Raw genomic sequence first — 19,071 nt, 5'->3', positions numbered from 1 at the left:
GGAATCAAACTCGGGCTGGCCGGGTTCGGTGACACGGTGCACTAATCACTGACCGACCGCTCCCCATGCGCACACCCACACACGCAGTGACGCACATCTACAGCATTAACACCGTGTGTAGCCTTAAAAGGAAAATATATCGTAGGCAACATTTCTGGTAATGGCCCTTCTTCATAGCACTTTTATGTGCAGTGTTATTTTTGCATTATTATTGACAAATGTGTTGTTTGTGTGTTGAGCGTCCTCTCCATCAGCGTGCGGTGTGTACTTCTAAAAGTGTCTCCCTATCTTCTCTCCGTGTATCTCGTTGTCTCTGTCCATGTCTCTCTCCCCGTGTTCTTCTCCCCGTGTTCTTCTCCCCGTGCCTCTCTCCCCGTGTCTCTCTCCCCACGTCTCTCTCCCCGCGTCTCTCTCCGCGTGTCTCCCCGTGTCTCTCTCCGCGTGTTCCTCTCCCCGCGTCTCTCTCCCTGTGTTCTTCTCCCCGTGTCTCTCTCCCCGTGTTCTTCTCCCTGCATCTCTCTCCCCGTGTCTCTCTCCCCGTGTTCTTCTCCCCGTGCCTCTCTCCCCGTGTCTCTCTCCCCGCGTCTCTCTCCCCGTGTCTCTCTCCCCGCATCTCTCTCTCTGCGTGTTCTTCTCCCCGCGTCTCTCTCCCTGCGTCTCCCCGTGTTTCTCTCCGCGTGTTCCTCTCCCCATGTCTCTCTCCCCGTGTTCTTCTCCCCGTGTCTCTCTCCGTGTGTTCCTCTGCCCGCGTCTCTCTCGCCGTGTCTCTGTGCTAGCCGCTCTCAAGCGCAGGACTTTTGAATCGTTCTCGTACCAGCCGTGGGGATAATTAGCGAGCGCGCGGGAACCTTTGTGGAGGTTTAAAATGAGACGCGGCGATTCCCCGTGCCATAATAACCCCGCTGGTGTTATTATAATTATTATGATAATAACCCCGTTGGTGTTATTATCATTATAATGATTACGCTGCCTGTCGGCAAAGGCAGAAGTGATGATGATTGGGTTTGGGTGGTGGCGAGCGCCAGCGGGGCGGTGGGTTGACGTCGGTGATGTCGGCGTTGTCGTGATGGGCGGTCTCGTCGGCGATGTTGACTTTGGTGGGCGAACGACGATTGTGCGATGTGACTTGATGTGTACGAGTAGGCGATGTTGCTGTGACGATGATGGTGAATGTAGGCGTCACGAGTGACTGTTCAGGCTGGGTGGGGCGGTGTGTGTTGATTGGCTTACCATGAGAGGCGGGCGGCGGTTGGGGATGTGTCCGTGGGGGTGGTGGGGGGGTGGTGTAGGAAGCTGTGAACGAGACGAGGCTTGACACTTAATTAGTGGAGCGAGTGGTGGCCGTGTGGAGTGGCGCCGCCGATTGATTGACTCTGTTAATCCTTGCGCTGCACTCAGCACCCCCCCCCCCCCCCCCCCCGTACACTCACAGAGACCCACGTGGGTCTATGGGTCTCTATGTGAGTTTATGGTCTCTATGTGAGTCTGCATCAGTCTTTCGGTCCAAAGTGTGAGTAGGATAAAGATGTTCTTATAGGAGTCCCGATGGGGATTACGGCAAGGGGGCAGTGGGAGGCAGTGGGGGGTAGGTTTCCTTGGAAGCTGGCAGGGCGGAGTGGGGTTGGCTGCACCAGTGGTTTCTCGCCATCATCAGCCATAGTAAATCCACTGCTGGATGAAGGCACTCCCCAAGCCGCCACCATTCTAGATTGTGGTGTCTGCTGCTGCTGGTGGTGAAGATGAAGCGGCAGATAAACTGCACGATGATGACGATGATACTGATGACGACGATGACGATGATACTGATGACGATGATGACGATGATACTGATGACGATGATGACGATGATACTGATGACGATGATGACGATGATGACGATGATGAACATTAAACATTAAAACTAAATCAAAGTGTTCATCTTCCTCCCAATTATCCTCCCGTTGTGCTGCAATCGGTGGCACGGTGCGGTGGAGGGAGGGGGGAAGGGGGGGAGCGATCCACTCACACGCAGCCCTCTAGCATCGCCCCTCCCCCCCCCACGGCATTGGGTAACGGCCTCTGGGGGGCCAAGGGGGGTTCTTTCCTTGGCTCAAACACAGCGCTCTGCCACCCCCCCCCCCTCTCACCGCCCCCCTCCACGGTTTTGGAGATCAAGACCGTTAATAAATGGCCGACTAACGAGCTGGGGAGAGACTGCCTTGAATTGGGACAGTGGGGGGGAGTGGTGAGGCAAGCTGGTGAGAGGTAAGGTGCAGTGACTTAGTTGAGTCGTAAGGAGAAGTTATGAGGTGGAGCGGTGTGGTGGAGCGGTGTGGTGGAGCGGTGAGGTGGAGGGTGAGGAGGAGGGTGAGGAGGAGGGTGAGGTGGAGCGGTGAGGTGGAGCGGTGTGGTGGAGCGGTGTGGTGGAGCGGTGAGGTGGAGCGGTGAGGTGGAGGGTGAGGAGGAGGGTGAGGAGGAGGGTGAGGAGGAGGGTGAGGAGGAGGGTGAGGAGGAGGGTGAGGTGGAGCGGTGAGGTGGAGCGGTGAGGTGGAGGGTAAGGAGGAGGATGAGGATGAGCGGTGTGGTGGAGCGGTGTGGTGGAGCAGTGAGGTGGAGCGGTGAGGTGGAGCGGTGAGGTGGAGCGGTGAGGTGGAGCGTGAGGTGGAGGGTGAGGAGGAGGGTGAGGTGGAGCGGTGAGGTGGAGCGGTGAGGTGGAGCGGTGAGGTGGAGCGGTGAGGTGGAGCGGTGTGGTGGAGCGGTGAGGTGGAGCGGTGAGGTGGAGGGTGAGGAGGAGGGTGAGGTGGAGCGGTGAGGTGGAGCGGTGAGGTGGAGCGGTGAGGAGGAGGGTGAGGTGGAGCGGTGAGGTGGAGCGGTGAGGTGGAGGGTGAGGAGGAGGGTGAGGTGGAGCGGTGAGGTGGAGCGGTGTGGTGGAGCGGTGAGGTGGAGCGGTGAGGTGGAGGGTGAGGAGGAGGGTGAGGTGGAGCGGTGAGGTGGAGGGTAAGGAAGAGGATGAGGATGAGCGGTGTGGTGGAGCGGTGAGGTGGAGCAGTGAGGTGGAGCGGTGAGGTGGAGCGATGAGGTGGAGCGGTGAGGTGGAGGGTGAGGAGGAGGGTGAGGTGGAGCGGTGAGGTGGAGCGGTGAGGTGGAGCGGTGAGGTGGAGGGTGAGGAGGAGGGTGAGGTGGAGCGGTGAGGTGGAGCGGTGTGGTGGAGCGGTGAGGTGGAGCGGTGAGGTGGAGGGTGAGGAGGAGGGTGAGGTGGAGCGGTGAGGTGGAGCGGTGAGGTGGAGGGTGAGGAGGAGGGTGAGGTGGAGCGGTGAGGTGGAGGGTGAGGAGGAGGGTGAGGTGGAGCGGTGAGGTGGAGCGGTGAGGTGGAGCGGTGTGGTGGAGCAGTGAGGTGCAGGGTGAGGAGGAGGGTGAGGTGGAGCGGTGAGGTGGAGCGGTGAGGTGGAGGGTGAGGTGGAGGGTGAGGAGGCGGATGAGGATGAGCGGTGTGGTGGAGCGGTGAGGTGGAGCGGTGAGGTGGAGCGGTGGGGTGGAGCGGTGGGGTGGAGGGTGAGGAGGAGGGTGAGGTGGAGCGGTGAGGTGGAGCGGTGAGGTGGAGCGGTGAGGAGGAGGGGAGGTGGAGCGGTGAGGTGGAGCGGTGAGGTGGAGCGGTGAGGTGGAGCGGTGAGGTGGAGCGGTGAGGAGGAGAGTGGGGTGGTGAGGTGGAGCGGTGTGGTGGAGCGGTGTGGTGGAGCGGTGTGGTGGAGCGGTGAGGTGGAGCGGTGAGGTGGACACCGGTTAATGCTGCCACCAATGGAATCCGCCGCGCTCTCTGAGCGCCGAATCAGGAGGTTAATGCCAAATGAAATATAAATATATAATCGTCAGATGTTGGCTTAAATAAATAACGAAGACATTTAATTAGGTCCCTCGCTTTTCAAATCGTTACTCACTGATTGGTAAGCGCCGTGCTGGGAGGAGATGTGAGGAGGCGTGGGGGAGGGGAGTGATTGTGGGTAATCTGGAGCCACCTGTGACCCCCCCCACACAAAAAGACAAAGCTCACCCTATAGCCTTTACAGACTCTTGGAACAAGTGCTGTCAGCGAGTAGCACCTATGAAGGCTGGCACGGCACACGAGGGGGTGGTGGAGCCGCACGCACGCACGGGCGACATTCACACAATACTTCGCACGTGTATACACGCTTGTGCCAGGCTGGGTGTGCTCTGAGGCCCTCAGTGCAAGTGTGAAAGGTGCGCTGCTAACACGAGATCATGGGACAGGCTCGCGTGGTATCGGCACAGACGGATGCACCACCTGTGCTGGAAAGGCGACCTTCATCCAGCAGTGGATAGACCACGTGTCATGGGAGATTTTTGTCTCGCAGTGCATAGCCCGTGTCACATGATGATGGAGGGAAGGTATCCAGCAGTGGACAGTGACGACGACGATCACGACGACGGTGACACGCGGAGCTGCGTGCGTGTATGAGAGGGACGCTCGGCGAGTCTCGTGACCCACACAGCGCCCCGTGCCGGTGACGGTCGCTCGCCGCGCTCGCCGTGAAGGCGACGCGGGGAAGGGAACCTCCGGCTCGCCACCGTGACGGAGGCGGCGTGACACGGCAGGAATACCAACGTGGTTGGCCCACCCCCAGCCCCCAGCCCCTCCCCCCCCCCATGCTACTCGCGTTCTGAATTGGAATGCGGTCCCTGGCTCGGGTTGTCCCTGCTGCCCACGCCACCGGCGGGCGCCCACCGCTTCCCTCGCCCTCCTCCCTTCCTCGCCAAGCACCACCACCTCCCTCTCCTCTGCAATCCTCCACCTCGACACCCAAACCACACCACCACCACCCCACATCTCCCCTCCACATCTTGGACCATCACCATCCCCGTCCCACCTGACACCATCTCTGCCCCTCCTCCTCGCCCCGGGGCTCAGATGCACACCGATCCCCAGTCCAGTGCTTCAACTGCCCCCCCCCCCCCCTCTTCCAACTCGCAGCGATTTTGTGATTGGTCACGACTGAATTTCTCAGAGCCGCTTGTCGATAACGCAGAACTCCACATTTGCGTCGCTGCTCGCGAACGTGCGATGGGGCTCCTTCGTACGGTCGTCATCCCCTCGCTCCCTGGGCCTCCGCGCTGGCACCAAGCACTCGACTCGCACGTGCACACGCTCCGACTCGCACATACACACGCTCCGACTCGCACATACACACGCTCCGACTCGCACATACACACGCTCCGACTCGCACATACACACGCTCCGACTCGCACGCATCGCCATTGTTTCGACGCACGCGTCGCCATCACAAGGCGGTGGGGGGGGGGCTGTCCAGTGGCCCCCCCAGGGAGGCCGTGTGGGCCCCCTTCATAGGAGGGTGGTGGAGGTGTTGGGTGGGGGACAGGTGCCGGTCAGGCGGTGCAGTCGGCCACCACCAGCACCTCTATGGCCGCCATCGTGAATATTTGATTTGGGGTCTCCCCGTTCTTGCGGTTGGTTGTGACGGTGTTGTTGTGTGCGTGCACTCGTCCGTGTCTGCATGCACGTGTGTGTGTGCACGTGTGTGTGTGCACGTGTGTGTGCACGTGTGTGTGTGTGCATGCGTGTGTGTGCATGCGTGTGTGTGCATACGTGTGCGTGCATGCGTGTGTGTGCGTGCGTGTGTGTGCATGCGTGTGTGTGCATGCGTATGCGTGCATAAGTGTGTGTGTGGCAGGACCGCCCGTATGCACGACACGCACGCGTGACTTCCGGCTCGGAGAAATCTCTCCTCACCGCCCCCTCCCCTGTCCACCCTCCTTGCCGCCGCCGTTACATCTTTCCCCTCCTCGTCTCTCCCCTCCCCGTCTCTCCCCTCCCCGTCTCTCCCCTCCCCGTCTCTCCGTGTCTCCCTCGCTCCCCCTCACTCCCCCTCATTGCTCAGTTATTTCCTTACTGCCGCATAGCTCCATTCTGCAATTTCTCGTGCTTCCCTCGCTCCCTTTGGCTTTCCCAATACCGTGTCCCCTCCCTCCCTCATTTGATTCTCTCCCCTCTCTCTGCTCCCAGCACCGCTTCCCTAGCACTGCACATTCATGAAGGGCAACGTGATCTGATTTACGCTGGATGTGCAATATTTGCGTTTTTAATTTGCCCTAAATTACAGAATTGTGGCTGTAAATTGCTCTGCCTCAGAGTAATAATGAATAAAGTGTGCGGAGGGGAGGGGTGGCCGGGCCGTGCGGGGTGGGGGGTAATGGGGAATGCAGGGGATTATGGGAGAAGCGGGGGTTTGTGGGTAGAGACGAGTACAATATTAATTGTATGTCTACTATACGAGTTAGAAGAATGGAGGTGTGTATATGTGTCATGACGTGTGCCATGCATGTGCGTAGTTGTGAGCAGTAGTGGTTAGTACATGGCACAATGAACCAGGTGACCCGAGTTTGATTCCCACTCAAGACCGATAGCAGTGGCAATCCGGGCAACCTGCCAGGTTCCACCTGTGGCCTCTGGAACAAGCTGTGAATGCCGTACCGCTGAGCCATATTACTGCGCCTATTGCGAATAATAATAATAATGTTTCGTTTTATTCAGCAACGTTCACACAAATTGCATCTCACAGTAGCCGAGGAACCACAGACAAGCGGAGGGTCGGTAGCCAGGCGGCGAGCTGGCGCTACCAGCAATTGCACAAGCTCAGCAGTGCTTTATATATGAAGATGTTTCCAGCCAATTAACGAGTGTCTATACATATTTGAGGAAACCGTAGCACCCGGGGAAAACCCCCGCACGTGAGAGGCGCAACACGTCTGTGCCGTGCAGATGGCACTGACGTAGATTAGTCCGCACTTTGCCGCACCGCCGCCTCTTGGCCAGCCGGGGCACCGCGTCGATGCCCACGGGAACGGAGTTTGGCGAAACCTAATCGACCTCCTCGACCAATCGCCAAGGAGGTGGCAGAGTCCCCCACCGCCCCCCTTCATTGCCCCAGCTACGGTGATTCCCCCTGCGGCGGTGATGGTGGCGCGAGCGTGGCCGGCACCGAGCACGATCTTGAGCGCCCGTCCCCCTGCGGCGTTCTGAGCTCTGCACGCCCGCAGCGGAGCGGCGTTCACACCGATCGGTCCTCCGGGTCGCTGGTCCGACTGGAGCAGTCGACGCGTGGCTGGCGGTATACCTCGCCAGGGAGGTCTCCACTGTTTGTTGCCTCTCTGTCACGGCCGCCACCCACCCCCGCCCTCGTGAGAAATGCGGCGTGCGGCTGGTTTTTGTGCATGGTGCGATGCGGGGTGAGCGAGGGTGCACGTATGTGTGCGTGCGGGTTTGTGTGTGTGTGTCTTTGTGCGCGTGCGGCGCATGTGTGTGCGCGTACATGTGCGAGCGTGCGCATACGTGCGTGCATGTGTGCGCCTACGTACATGAGCGTACTTAGACGCTAGCACACGCGTTGCTTGTGTCTGTGCGCGTAAGTGCATACGTGCCTTGGCGTTCAAGCGTACCACTGCCAATTACAGCTGCCAGACAGAGAGACATGTGGCCTCCCCTCCCCACCTCCCCCTCACCCACCTACCCACCACTCAACCCACACCATTAGCGGGGGGGAAGTGCGTTGTGTTCGTGGTGACGCTTCGAGTGGGAGTGACCGACGAATGGGAATGGTTGAGGTGTCACTATCGGGAACACGGGGACGTAGCAATGTGGGATACGGGGACACAGGGACATGGGAAGAAGAGAACACGGGGACTTGGGAAGATAGGATCTGGGACGTGATGACACGCGATTATGGGAAGATAGCAGGAAGGAATATGGGAACATAGGAATGCAGGTAGATGAGAGCACGAACCCGGGAACTAGGGAACATGGAATCATGGGAATCCAGGGAGACGAGGACACGGGGAACACCGGTGCCAAGTCGGCCGTGTGTCTCTGACGGAGTGAGACCGTGTCACCTCCGCTCCCCCGCTCAGCGTCCCCGTGACCCCCACGACCCCGCGACCCTCACCGCGCTTCCCCGCACCGACGCCATCGCCTGCGGAGACGCGAGTGGCGCCGACTCCCCGTGATGGCAGAGAGAGAGACGTTCACTCGGCTCCAGTCAGCACGAGCATCTGCTCTCAACAAATCGGCCTAATGACCGCAGCGTGCCTGCGTACGTGTTGTGTGTGCATCGCCTGCCAGTGCGTGCAAGCACCTGTGTGTGCATGCGCACGTGTGTGCACGTGTGTGTTGTGTAGCGTTCAGTAGTGTAACGGTTAGCGTGCTGCGCCACGAACCCAGCGACCCGAGTTCAATTCCCTCTCGCGGTCAACACCGGTGATGATTATCTGAATCAGTCTGGGCCTCCTCTAGATCGACTGAGCCTCAAATGAGTACCTGGTGCGGTGTGTAAACATCGCCACTGGGGAGACAAAGGCGGTTGGGCGTGGTGTTGGCCACCCACCCCCTCGTGTACTGTGCCGGCCTTCATAGGTGCTCGCGAACAACACTTGCCCCTACAGTGTGTTCAAGGCCATATGAGGGGTGTTTGTCTTTGTGTTGTGTAGTGGCTGCATACATGCGTTTATTCGTGTGTGCATGCGTACGTGTGTTCGTCGCGTGTCCATTCCTTGGTGTACATCTGTGCTTTGCATGTGTTTGTGTGTGTACGTGCCTGCGTTCACAAAAGCTTCTGTTCATGTGCAAGTGCGCTCACGCTTGCGTGTTTGCGAGCAGACCTTGGTCGGTGTGCACGCTAACAGCACTCCAGTGGTCTATGAAAGGCTAGACTGGCGGTCGTGGCTATGCACGTGGCCTGTAATCCAGCACTCTGGACACAGCGAGGGTTGGTGGAACTCGCAAGTGTTGTGAAACCCCTTCCCGTGGGCGTCGAGGAGGTGTTAGACCTCGGCTCGCCAGGAGAAGCCGGTATGGCTCCCATACTGGTAAGTACTAATTTAATTGGCTGAAAAAAATCTCGATACATAGAGGACTGCAGAGCCTGGGCAATCGTTTGTAGTACCTGCTGCAGCTGCTGCGGCCGCCTTCCCCGCTCGTCTGTGGTTCCCCGGCGGATGCGAGGTTGAGTGATTTTGCTGAAGGACGGCGCCGCGTGCGAACGCGATCCAACGCGATTGCGACCGCCACTGTTCACCACGCGGCCGCTGCGTGTGGTTGCGCCCGCAGACGGACCGGCTCAAGGCCGCCGCGTGCCTCTCGCTGCTGCGGCGCGTCGGCGTCGACGTCGACCTCTGGCTCGACGGCGCCATGACCAAAGCGACGGCCGAGCTGGAGAGCGAGCGGCGCGCGAGCGAGGCGCGGCGCAACAACGGGGAACTCTCGCCCACGGTGAGGAGGACAGCACTGTTCCTGCGTTCGCTCCTTCCTGCGTAACCTTCTTCCTGTGTTCTCGTGTTCTGAGGGGCGATTGCGAGGGGGATTTGCGTGCCAGCCTACTCGACGTTAGCAGTCAATTGACTCCACTCTGTGTTTTTAAATGTCAATGTTAAAGGCGCGTGTTCGGTACTCCCAAACCATCATTAATAGGTCAGCCAATTAGCGAACTCCGCGATTCGTTTTCTTTGACGTCCGTAGCCAATTACCACTTCTGGTCTTCCTCGGAGCGCCACGGTCTCTGGTGACGTCACTAAACGACCCCAGCCTGCATCTTCACTTTAGACTCTGATCTCATCACAGTCAGCCGCGCTGTAGTCTCTGGTGGGTAGATGATGATAATGATTGTGGTGGTGATGACGATGGTGGTGGTGGTGGTGATGATGATGATTGTGGTGATGATGAGGCGTGATGTTCACTCACACCAGCGATGGCACACAGCAGGAGGAGGAGGGAGGGAGAGAAGGAGGGAGACACAGGGATGAGGAGGAGCAGGAGGGAGACATGGGGGGAGGAGCAGGAGGAGTGAGCGGGGTGCTGGATCCATTCTAATTACGTGGGGCCACTCACTGCTGCCCGGGGGAGGATGCGGCCCAAATGCCGAATCTCGGCTGGAATATGAATGAGGGTGGGGGGCTGCGTGACCCCGGTACAGCTGGGCCGGTGGGTGGGGGGGGGAGATCTGGGGACCGCACGGCGGTGAAGGTGAGCGTGCACGCAAGTGTGCGGGTGTGCTCCTGTGCGAGTGCTTGTCGCTCCACGTGCACGGTGGTTCTCGCGCGCTTAAGGCCGAGTCGACCCAGGCGGAGTCCCAAGACCTGTTCAGATATGATGCTGATGATGATGCTGCTGCTGCTGCTGCCGCCGTCGTTGCCGCCCACGGCCGCCCTGGGCTTCGTGCCGCGGTTGGAGGGCCGGGAATCTCAACGCGGCGCACCGTGGGCTTACCCGGCGGCAGGAGGGACGCAGTTGCCGGTCTCCTCGCGAGGGGGGAGCCTCCGAGTCCCCGTGCGAGTCTACGAGTCCCTGTGTGGCCACGGGAAATAGCCGTGAGCCTGGACTTGGGACGAGGAGGCAGGGGGGTGGGGAAGGGGAGTGGACGGGGGGGGGGGCAGGGGAGGAGGAGGAGCAGCGACCTCCCGCTCGTCGTGGGGAGCCGCGTTCGATGGCTTGGCGTGGTGATGGTGACGGGAGGCCGAGGAGGAGGGGGGGTGGCTGGGGCCATCCCACGGAGACCCATAGACACACAAACTACTGTCCCTGATGCCCTCAATCGGAAGCCGCCATTGCCATTTGGCTGAAAAGAGGCGCGGTGTGCGCCCGATGAGAGTGTGCCCGGAACGCGAGAGCGTTAAATCAGTAGGAGGCCTCCTCCCCAGCAGCGACTTCACAATTGCAGCCTGTCCTCCCCTTGAGCACGCCGCCACTCATCCCACCCATCCCCACACTCGCGTGACACTGACTCGCCACCCCCACACACTACCCCCCCCAACCATCGGCTCTCGCCCACTGTCTGCTGACGTTAATTAATGGACGAGTGAGCGGCATAGCAAATGGCTTATCGTGCTCAGCAACTTCCTGCGTGACACGGAGTGGCTCTGCATCCCACGGCGTGGCACACAGTGGCTCGGCGTGGCTCGCCGTGGCTCGGCGTGGCTCGCCGTGGCACGGAGTGGCTCGGCGTGGCTCGCCGTGGCACGGAGTGGCTCGGCGTGGCTCGCCGTGGCACGGAGTGGCTCGGCGTGGCTCGCCGTGGCACGGAGTGGCTCGGCGTGGCTCGCCGTGGCTCGGCGTGGCTCGCCGTGGCACGGAGTGGCTCGGCGTGGCTCGCCGTGGCACGGCGTGGCTCGCCGTGGCTCGGCGTGGCTCGCCATGGCACGGAGTGGCTCGGCGTGGCACGGACTGGCTCGGCGTTGCACGGAGTGGCTCGGCGTGGCACGGAGTGGCTCGGCGTGGCTCGCCGTGACACGGAGTGGCTCGGCGTGGCACGGAGTGGCTCGGCGTGGCTCGCCGTGACACGGAGTGGCTCGGCGTGACACGGAGTGGCTCGGCGTGGCACGGAGTGGCTCGGCGTGGCTCGCCGTGGCACGGATTGGCTCACCGTGGCACGAAGTGGCACGCAGTGGCTCGGCGTGGCAGTGGCATATGACAAAGCAGGTCACCCAGGATGGGTTCTGATGCCATTCGCCACTGATGTTTGCCTTGGTTGGGAATCAAACTCAGATGGCCAGTTGCACAAGGTAGTGCGCCAACCATTGAACCACCAACTTCTACCACCCCGTGCTTTTATACATATATATAAAAGGCCCCCTCCCCCTTGGTTTCCGATCAGGGGGCACAGACGTCGCCCAAGCGGACGTCCACCGCCGACAACAAGATCGGCTCGTGGCCTTGGGGATGCCTTCTTCCAGCAGTGGATTGATCATAGCTGATAGTTAAGATAAAAAAAAATATACACAACAATCGTCACCCCCACCCTCCCCCAACTGCGAAAACTTGGCAGGACCCTCTTGCTGGACGAGTCGCGAGACTCGGTGAGGCCTTGCTGGGCAAACAGGCATTGCGATGATCATGACCACGACGATAACAAAGTGAGAGGATGGTGCCGAGCGAAGCTGCTTCCTGCGCGCTTCCCCCATTAACGGGAGCCGCACTGCAGGCCCTCGCACTCGGCCACTCAATTATTGACGAGCGCTGCTGCCGCCGCCGCTGTTCTGCCAGACGTTGTGGGGAGGGGGTGGGCAGGGGGGGTGCAGGGGGCTCAGCGGGTGGGGGGGGGTCAACAGAAAAACCGAGCGATGGGAAGATGTGCGGGGGGCACGGGGGGCGGGGGGTGAGGTTGCCGTGGGCTGTGCGGCGGTGTGGGTAGTGCGTAGTGTGTGTGCGTGATGTGTTGTGCTGTTGTTGAGAGACAAAATTAGCAATTACTTTGAGCCATGTAATTTTTATGGCAATTACAAATGTAATGAAATTACTTATTTAAATTACGTGCAATTGAAATACTGTAAGGGCGGCGCAGTGGCTATGCCCAATTACTGACGAGTGCGTCTCTCGGTGTGCAGTTTGTGTGTTCTCCCCCCTGCTCTGCGTGCGGTTTTCTCCAGTTTCTCCGGTTTACTTCCACGGCTAATAATAATAATAATACAGTGTAACCGGTATTTGCCAAACGTCCCAATGCTGTGAAATTACTTGGAAATTACTAAATTTGGGATTGCATATGGGAGGCCACTCGGCCCGTCCAGCTGCTCGGTGGCCCTAGGAGGAACAGGGCGGGGGAAGAGGGAGAGTAATCATTGATGTTGGCCGTGATGTTTTCCAGCCATCGATCGCTTGGCTGGGTTTGAAGGTGGGAAGGAGAGAGGGTGGAGGTGATGCCAGTGGAGGAAGAGGCAGGAAGGGAGGGAGTCAGTGGGAGGAGGGGGATGGCGAGTTGGGGTTTGTGACGTCGCTTGGTCGCCGTGACGGCTCGAGCTGGCTCAGCCCCGAGGAGATCCTCCCCTCCCTCCCTCCCTCCCTCCCCTCCCTCCCCTCCCTTCCTCCCCTCCACCCCCCCACCTTCCTCCCCTCCCACCCGCACTCCCTCGGCACGGGCAGTTTGTGCGCTGACCTGATTATAATCCCGCTTCCTGCAGTGATGCGTGCATAAGGGTGTGCGTGCGCATCTATGTATCTGTTTGCATCTGGGTGTCCGAGTCTGTGTGCGTCTGCGTGTCTGTGTGCGTCTTTGTGTGACTGTGTGTGTGTTGGGAGCGGTGGTGGAGCGGTTATTGAGCTGCGCTACGAACCCCGCGACCCAAGTTTGATTCCCGCTAACGGCCACCAACACCGGTGACGATTATCTGAACCGGTCCTGGGCCTCTCCTAGGTCGATTCAGCCTCAAATTCAGTACCCGGTGTGCTGTGTAAACATCGCCACTCGGGAGACAAAGGTGGCCGAGCGTGGTGCTGGCCACCTACCCCCTCGTGTGCCGTGCCAGTCTCCATAGGTGCTGCTTGCTAACAGCACTTACCCCTTCTGCCTGTTAAAGGCTATACGGGGGATCTTTGTCTTGTGTCCATCTCTTGAGTCTGTAAATGTGCAAATTTTTTAACACAGGTGCCAAACACAAGGACCCAAAGGGCCAAAACCACAAACGGTTAGCAACAAACAGCACTCATCACAGTTGTAATGGATTCGAGTGTAACGCATTACGTGAATCGGGCAAGAGCTTGGGAAAAGCGACATTGGGAGGGAATTCCAAATCCCGAATGTCTCCTCTCCCCTGCCTCTCTCCCCGTCTACAGCGTCTCAAGACCGCGGTTTCCACCGATATGTAATGTCCATACTTCACCGTGCCCATGTACTAATACCCCCTCGCCCCCTGCCCCTCCCCCACCAGGAGGAGCTGTCGCTGGGAGGATACTACGATGGCGAGGAGTTTGAGTCGGACACTCTGGATGAGAGTGGATCCTCACCCTCGGGGACCTGGCGGCAGTACCCACAGACGTGCCGCGTCCTCTACTCCTACCAGGTGCGTTAAACACCCACGCACACACATACACTCACATACACACGCACACACATTCACACACATACACACATGCACATATACACACATGCACACATACACACACACACACGCACACATACACACACACACATACAACAACAACCGCCATTCACCACTAAGTGGCGGTGACGTCACCACGACGCTTGTGCCAGGCTATGTGCACCCTGAGGCCACGTGAAGTGTCGAACGCCCGCTGGCAGGAGGTCACGGGGCAGACCCAGGTGCCACGGGTCGACTGACTGAGATGACTGGCTGATGCACCACCTGTGCCCCCTACTGTGCCAACCTGCTGTGCTTTAGCCACCCGGCGCTCCGCTCTTTGTTGTGAGCGTCGCTCCTCCGCCTTCCGTTGTTGTTGGAGGGCGAATACCTCCAACTGCCCAGTAGCGTCCTTCACGAGCCTCCTCCACAGAGGCCGATCTTGACACCGCTGGTACCAGTCATCGGCAAGTCCACTCAGCTCCACGTCCTCCTGTACCACATCACTCCATCTCTTCTCTAGCCCGTGCCGCGCCCGTTTAGCCCCCTCAATCCGGCCGAACAAAAGCTGTTTCGGCATGCGGTGGCTGGGCTTGCGGGCTACATGACCCAGCCATCGCAGACTTGCCCGCCGGAGGAGCTCACCGATGGGACCTTGCCCAGATCTTTCAAGGATTTGTGAGCTCACACAATCCAGTCTGGTTAAACCCAGGATGGATCGTAGGCAGGCCAGCCTAAATGTTTCTAACCGGCGTAGATGTTCCATTAGGGGGGTCCACGTTTCGCAAGCGTAGAGAAGGGAGGGAATGACCGTGGCCGAGAAGACCTGAAGCTTAGTGCGGAGCGACAGACCAGGTAGCTTCCACACAGCGTTACGCAACCGATGGAAAGATATTGCCACTCGACTGATTCGGAGTGAGACCTCTGCTGTTAAACTGGAGCCGGTCATAAGCACACTGCCCAGGTATGGGAAACTCTCCACTCGCTCCACAACTGCCCCATCACCGATTGGGAGTTGTGGGGGTGGAGTGTCCGATGGTACAAAATACCCAGGCAGGTGCTTAGTTTTGGTGGGGCTGATGGTAAGGCCCCACCTCTTAGTGGCACACTCCAGTCTCAGCAGCAGCGTCTCCAACTCCTCCTCTGAATGAGCAGCTATTACCAAATCTTCAGCATACATAACATGGTTGAGCAATAGGGAGCCATCCCTTGACCGCACCCGAGCATCGATCAGCCTCCCATTATATCTGTACCATATGGAGATTCCCCCGGTACAGCTATTGAAGGCTTCACGAACCACGTGGTCAAAATAGATGTTAAATAATGTGGGAGCCAGAGGACATCCCTGTCGCACCCCAAGGTGTACAGGGAATGGCTCTGACTCCCGGCCACGTAGTTTTACCCAGGCCCGCTCACCATCATGAAGGTCCTTAATGATCGTGAGCAGAGGGTCAGGGACTCCAAAAGCACGAAGAACAACCCAGAGCCGAGGCCTACTGATGGTATCATAGGCCTTGACCAGGTCAATAAAGCAGAGATGTAGGTACACACATGCACATATACACAAGCATGCACACGCGTGCACACACATATACTCGAGTGCACGCACACACACACGAGCATGCACTTAAACATCCACACACATATACGCGCACTCGGGCACACACGCACGTGCAGATGGAACAGAAGGAGCGCACGCTCTGTTGTACCGCTTTCTCCTGGCAACCCAGGGTATGGAGTTTCGCAACATGTGTGCGGTGATCCACCAACCCTTGCTGCTTCGTCCACAGCGATGGACGATTACAGGCAGCCACGTGCAGCAGCGTAGCCACCGTCGCACGGCGGACCAGCAGAATAAAATAAATAATATGCGTGTATGTGCGCGCGTGTACGCGAGTGTGTGTGCGCGCGCGTGTGCGCGTGTGTTATTTATTTCTGTGCTGACCCTCTGCTTGCTCGGGCAGCGCCGAGTCGTAAATCCGGGTACCACAGCCGCTGGGCGCGCATCGCTTGAGTGGCCGCACTCGGCCTGGCGCGCTACGAAGCGGTGGCACCGCCGTGCCAGCACGCTGCGCGGCGGACGCCGAGACCCGAGTTCGATTCCCTCTCACGACCAATAACGGCGGGAAATATTTAAATCTGTCGTGGGCCTCCACGACGTCGACTCGGCCTCATGAGTAACTGGTGCGGTGTGTAAACACCAGCACTGGGGAGACGAAGGTGTGTGCTGTGCCGGCCTTCAACGGCGCTCGCTAACAGCACTTGCCCCAACAGCCTGTTAAAGGGTATACTGGGAATCTTTGTCTTTGTGTGTATTTGCGGAGTTGTATGTGTTCGTGTGTTTATTTGTCCTCGTGTGTACACGTGTGTTTGCGTACGTGTGCATTTGTGTGTACAGAACGTGCGTGCGTGTGTAAGTACGTGCGTGCGTGCGACTGGAGGAGCATTTACTGGAATTAAAGAAATGGGAGTGGCAATGAGAAATAGAGAGGCAAGAACAATAAGAGAGAGGGAGGGAGAGTTAAAGGCAAGCTCTGATAGTTGACGGTGGAGGAGCTGTGGTGCTGCCATATTTAACCTCTCTGTATCAACCCGATTGAAACATCTGGTGTGAAATAAGCTGCTGATGTACCAAGACGGGGCGAGAGAGAGACCAGGAGAGCCAGAGAGCACGACAGGGCACAGGGCGAGAGAAAGAGTTAAAGAGGAGAAAGCGAGAGTGGGAGGGAGAGAGAGAAGCAGGGAGAGAGAGCGAGGCCCGGGTCTCGGCAGGACGCTGTCTGCATGGGGAAATAAATCCTGGGCCTGCGCCCGATGGGCCCGGACGTCTGGCAGCGCGAGCTGCACTGCCAGGCCGGAGCTGGCGCCAGCGGCAGCCGCGCCATGCCGCCCCGCTCCTCGTTATTTATGCCACCCGGTGGGGTTATGTGCGGTGTGTGTGTGGTGTGTATGTGGTGTGTGTGTGGTGTGTGTGGTTTGGTGTGTGCGGCGTGTGTGTGATGCGTGTGTGGTTTGGTGTGTGTGTGGTGTGTGGTGTGTGTGTGTGGTTTGGTGTGTGTGTGGTGCGTGTGTGGTGCGTGTGTGGTGTGTGTGTGGTGGGTGCCAGCGTGTGTTGCAATCTGTGTTGTTTGTGATGGGCGTACGATGGGTGCGGTGTGCGTGGGGGTAGAGAGGATACACGGCGCAGGTGTAGTATGTGGGGTGTGTGTGGTGTGGGTGTAGGGTGAGGGTGTGGTGGGGATGAGGCTGTTGTGGGTGGTATGTGCCTGGCAGTGTTTGTTGGGCCATAGAGTGGGTATGGTGAGCGTACGTTGTGGATGAGTGTGTTTGTCGAGGCGGGAGTGTGTCAGGGTTAGGATTGTGTCAGGGCTGGAATGTGTCAGGGCTGGAGTGTGTCAGGGTTAGGAGTGTGTCTGGGTTGGAGTGTGTCTGGGCTGGAGTGTGTCTGGGCTGGAGTGTGTCAGGGTTAGGAGTGTGTCAGGGTTGGAGTGTGTCAGGGTTAGGAGTGTGTCTGGGTTGGAGTGTGTCTGGGCTGGAGTGTGTCTGGGCTGGAGTGTGTCAGGGTTAGGAGTGTGTCAGGGCTGGAGTGTGTCTGGGCTGGAGTGTGTCTGGGTTAGGAGTGTGTCTGGGTTAGGAGTGTGTCAGGGCTGGAGTGTGTCTGGGCTGGAGTGTGTCAGGGTTAGGAGTGTGTCAGGGCTGGAGTGTGTCTGGGCTGGAGTGTGTCAGGGTTAGGAGTGTGTCTGGGTTAGGAGTGTGTCAGGGCTGGAGTGTGTCAGGGTTAGGAGTGTGTCAGGGCTGGAGTGTGTCTGGGCTGGAATGTGTCAGGGTTAGGAGTGTGTCAGGGTTAGGAGTGTGTCTGGGCTGGAGTGTGTCAGGGTTAGGAGTGTGTCTGGGCTGGAGTGTGTCTGGGCTGGAGTGTGTCTGGGCGGGAGTGTGTCAGGGTTAGGAGTGTGTCTGGGCTGGAGTGCGTCAGGGTTAGGAGTGTGTCAGGGTTAGAAGTGTGTCAGGGCTGGAGTGTGTCTGGGCTGGAGTGTGTCAGGGCTGGAGTGTGTCTGGGCTGGAGTGTGTCTGGGCTGGAGTGTGTCTGGGCTGGAGTGTGTCAGGGTTAGGAGTGTGTCTGGGCTGGAGTGTGTCAGGGCTGGAGTGTGTCTGGGCTGGAGTGTGTCTGGGCTGGAGTGTGTCAGGGTTAGGAGTGTGTCTGGGCGGGAGTGTGTCAGGGCTGGAGTGTGTCAGGGCTGGAGTGTGTCTGGGCGGGAGTGTGTCAGGGCTGGAGTGTGTCTGGGCTGGAGTGTGTCAGGGTTAGGAGTGTGTCTGGGCTGGAGTGTGTCAGGGTTAGGAGTGTGTCTGGACGGGAGTGTGTCTGGGCTGGAGTGTGTCTGGACGGGAGTGTGTCTGGGCTGGAGTGTGTCTGGGCGGGAGTGTGTCAGGACTGGAGTGTGTCTGGGCGGGAGTGTGTCTGGGCTGGAGTGTGTCTGGACTGGAGTGTGTCTGGGCGGGAGTGTGCCAGTAGCTCATTAGCTGGCGGTTGTCAGAAGGGATGAGCAACAGGGATGCGCATCCCCGTGCATCGTCGCACGCGCGCAGCCCACAACAGAAGCCCCCACACGCATACACGCTCACATGCACGAAGCAATAACGTCGAGCGTTCGCCACTTAGTAGCCATGATTTCACCACGGCGCGTGTGCCAGGCTAGGTGCACCCTGAGGTCACTTGAAGTGTCGAAAGCTAGCTCCCAGGAGATCACAGAACGGACCCGGGTGCCGTGGGTCGACTGACTGAGATGACCACCAGCTGTGCTGCCCACTGTGCCACCTCGCTGCGTTTTAGCCGCCCGGCGCTCCGCTCGTTGTTGTGAGCGTCGCTCCCCTGCCCTCCGTTGTTGCTGCAGGGCTACTGTGTTCGTGCGTAGCGACTGCGTACGTGTGCTTCCGTGTAGGTAGGCTTCATGGGGTGCTTTTGTCTTTGTCTGTGCAGGCGAACATGCCGGATGAGTTGACGATTGACAAGGATGAGATGCTGGAGATCATCGAGGACGGGGACATGGAGGACTGGGTCAAGGTGAGGACATCCCACGATCCACGTGTCCTGTGGCCCGGACGTTCTGCCATCTGTGCGAGCTGAATATCAAATCCCCTACACATTGTAGCTGGCATTGGCCAAACATCCCAATGCTGACAAATAACCTGCAAATCACTCCACTGGGATTTCACGCAGCAGCAGCA

At 58.9% G+C, this 19,071-nt stretch overlaps 1 protein-coding gene across 1 annotated transcript in view; it reads left to right on the top strand.

Moving 5' to 3' along the window:
• Nucleotides 1–19,071, top strand: part of LOC116943027 (F-BAR and double SH3 domains protein 2-like) — a 78,916-nt gene that overhangs the window by 48,462 nt on the left and 11,383 nt on the right. The window contains exons 13-15 of the mRNA XM_032955631.2: nt 9,113–9,274; nt 13,699–13,830; nt 18,824–18,907. Coding sequence (XP_032811522.1) covers nt 9,113–9,274; nt 13,699–13,830; nt 18,824–18,907 — 378 coding nt within the window. The remainder of the gene's footprint in view (nt 1–9,112; nt 9,275–13,698; nt 13,831–18,823; nt 18,908–19,071) is intronic.

The sequence above is a fragment of the Petromyzon marinus genome, chromosome 16 (genome assembly GCF_048934315.1).
Source record: "Petromyzon marinus isolate PM22_M1 ecotype Great Lakes invasive population chromosome 16, UKy_Petmar_22M1.pri1.0, whole genome shotgun sequence".
Lineage (NCBI taxonomy): Eukaryota > Metazoa > Chordata > Hyperoartia > Petromyzontiformes > Petromyzontidae > Petromyzon > Petromyzon marinus.
This window is presented reverse-complemented; position numbering and strand designations above follow the sequence as displayed.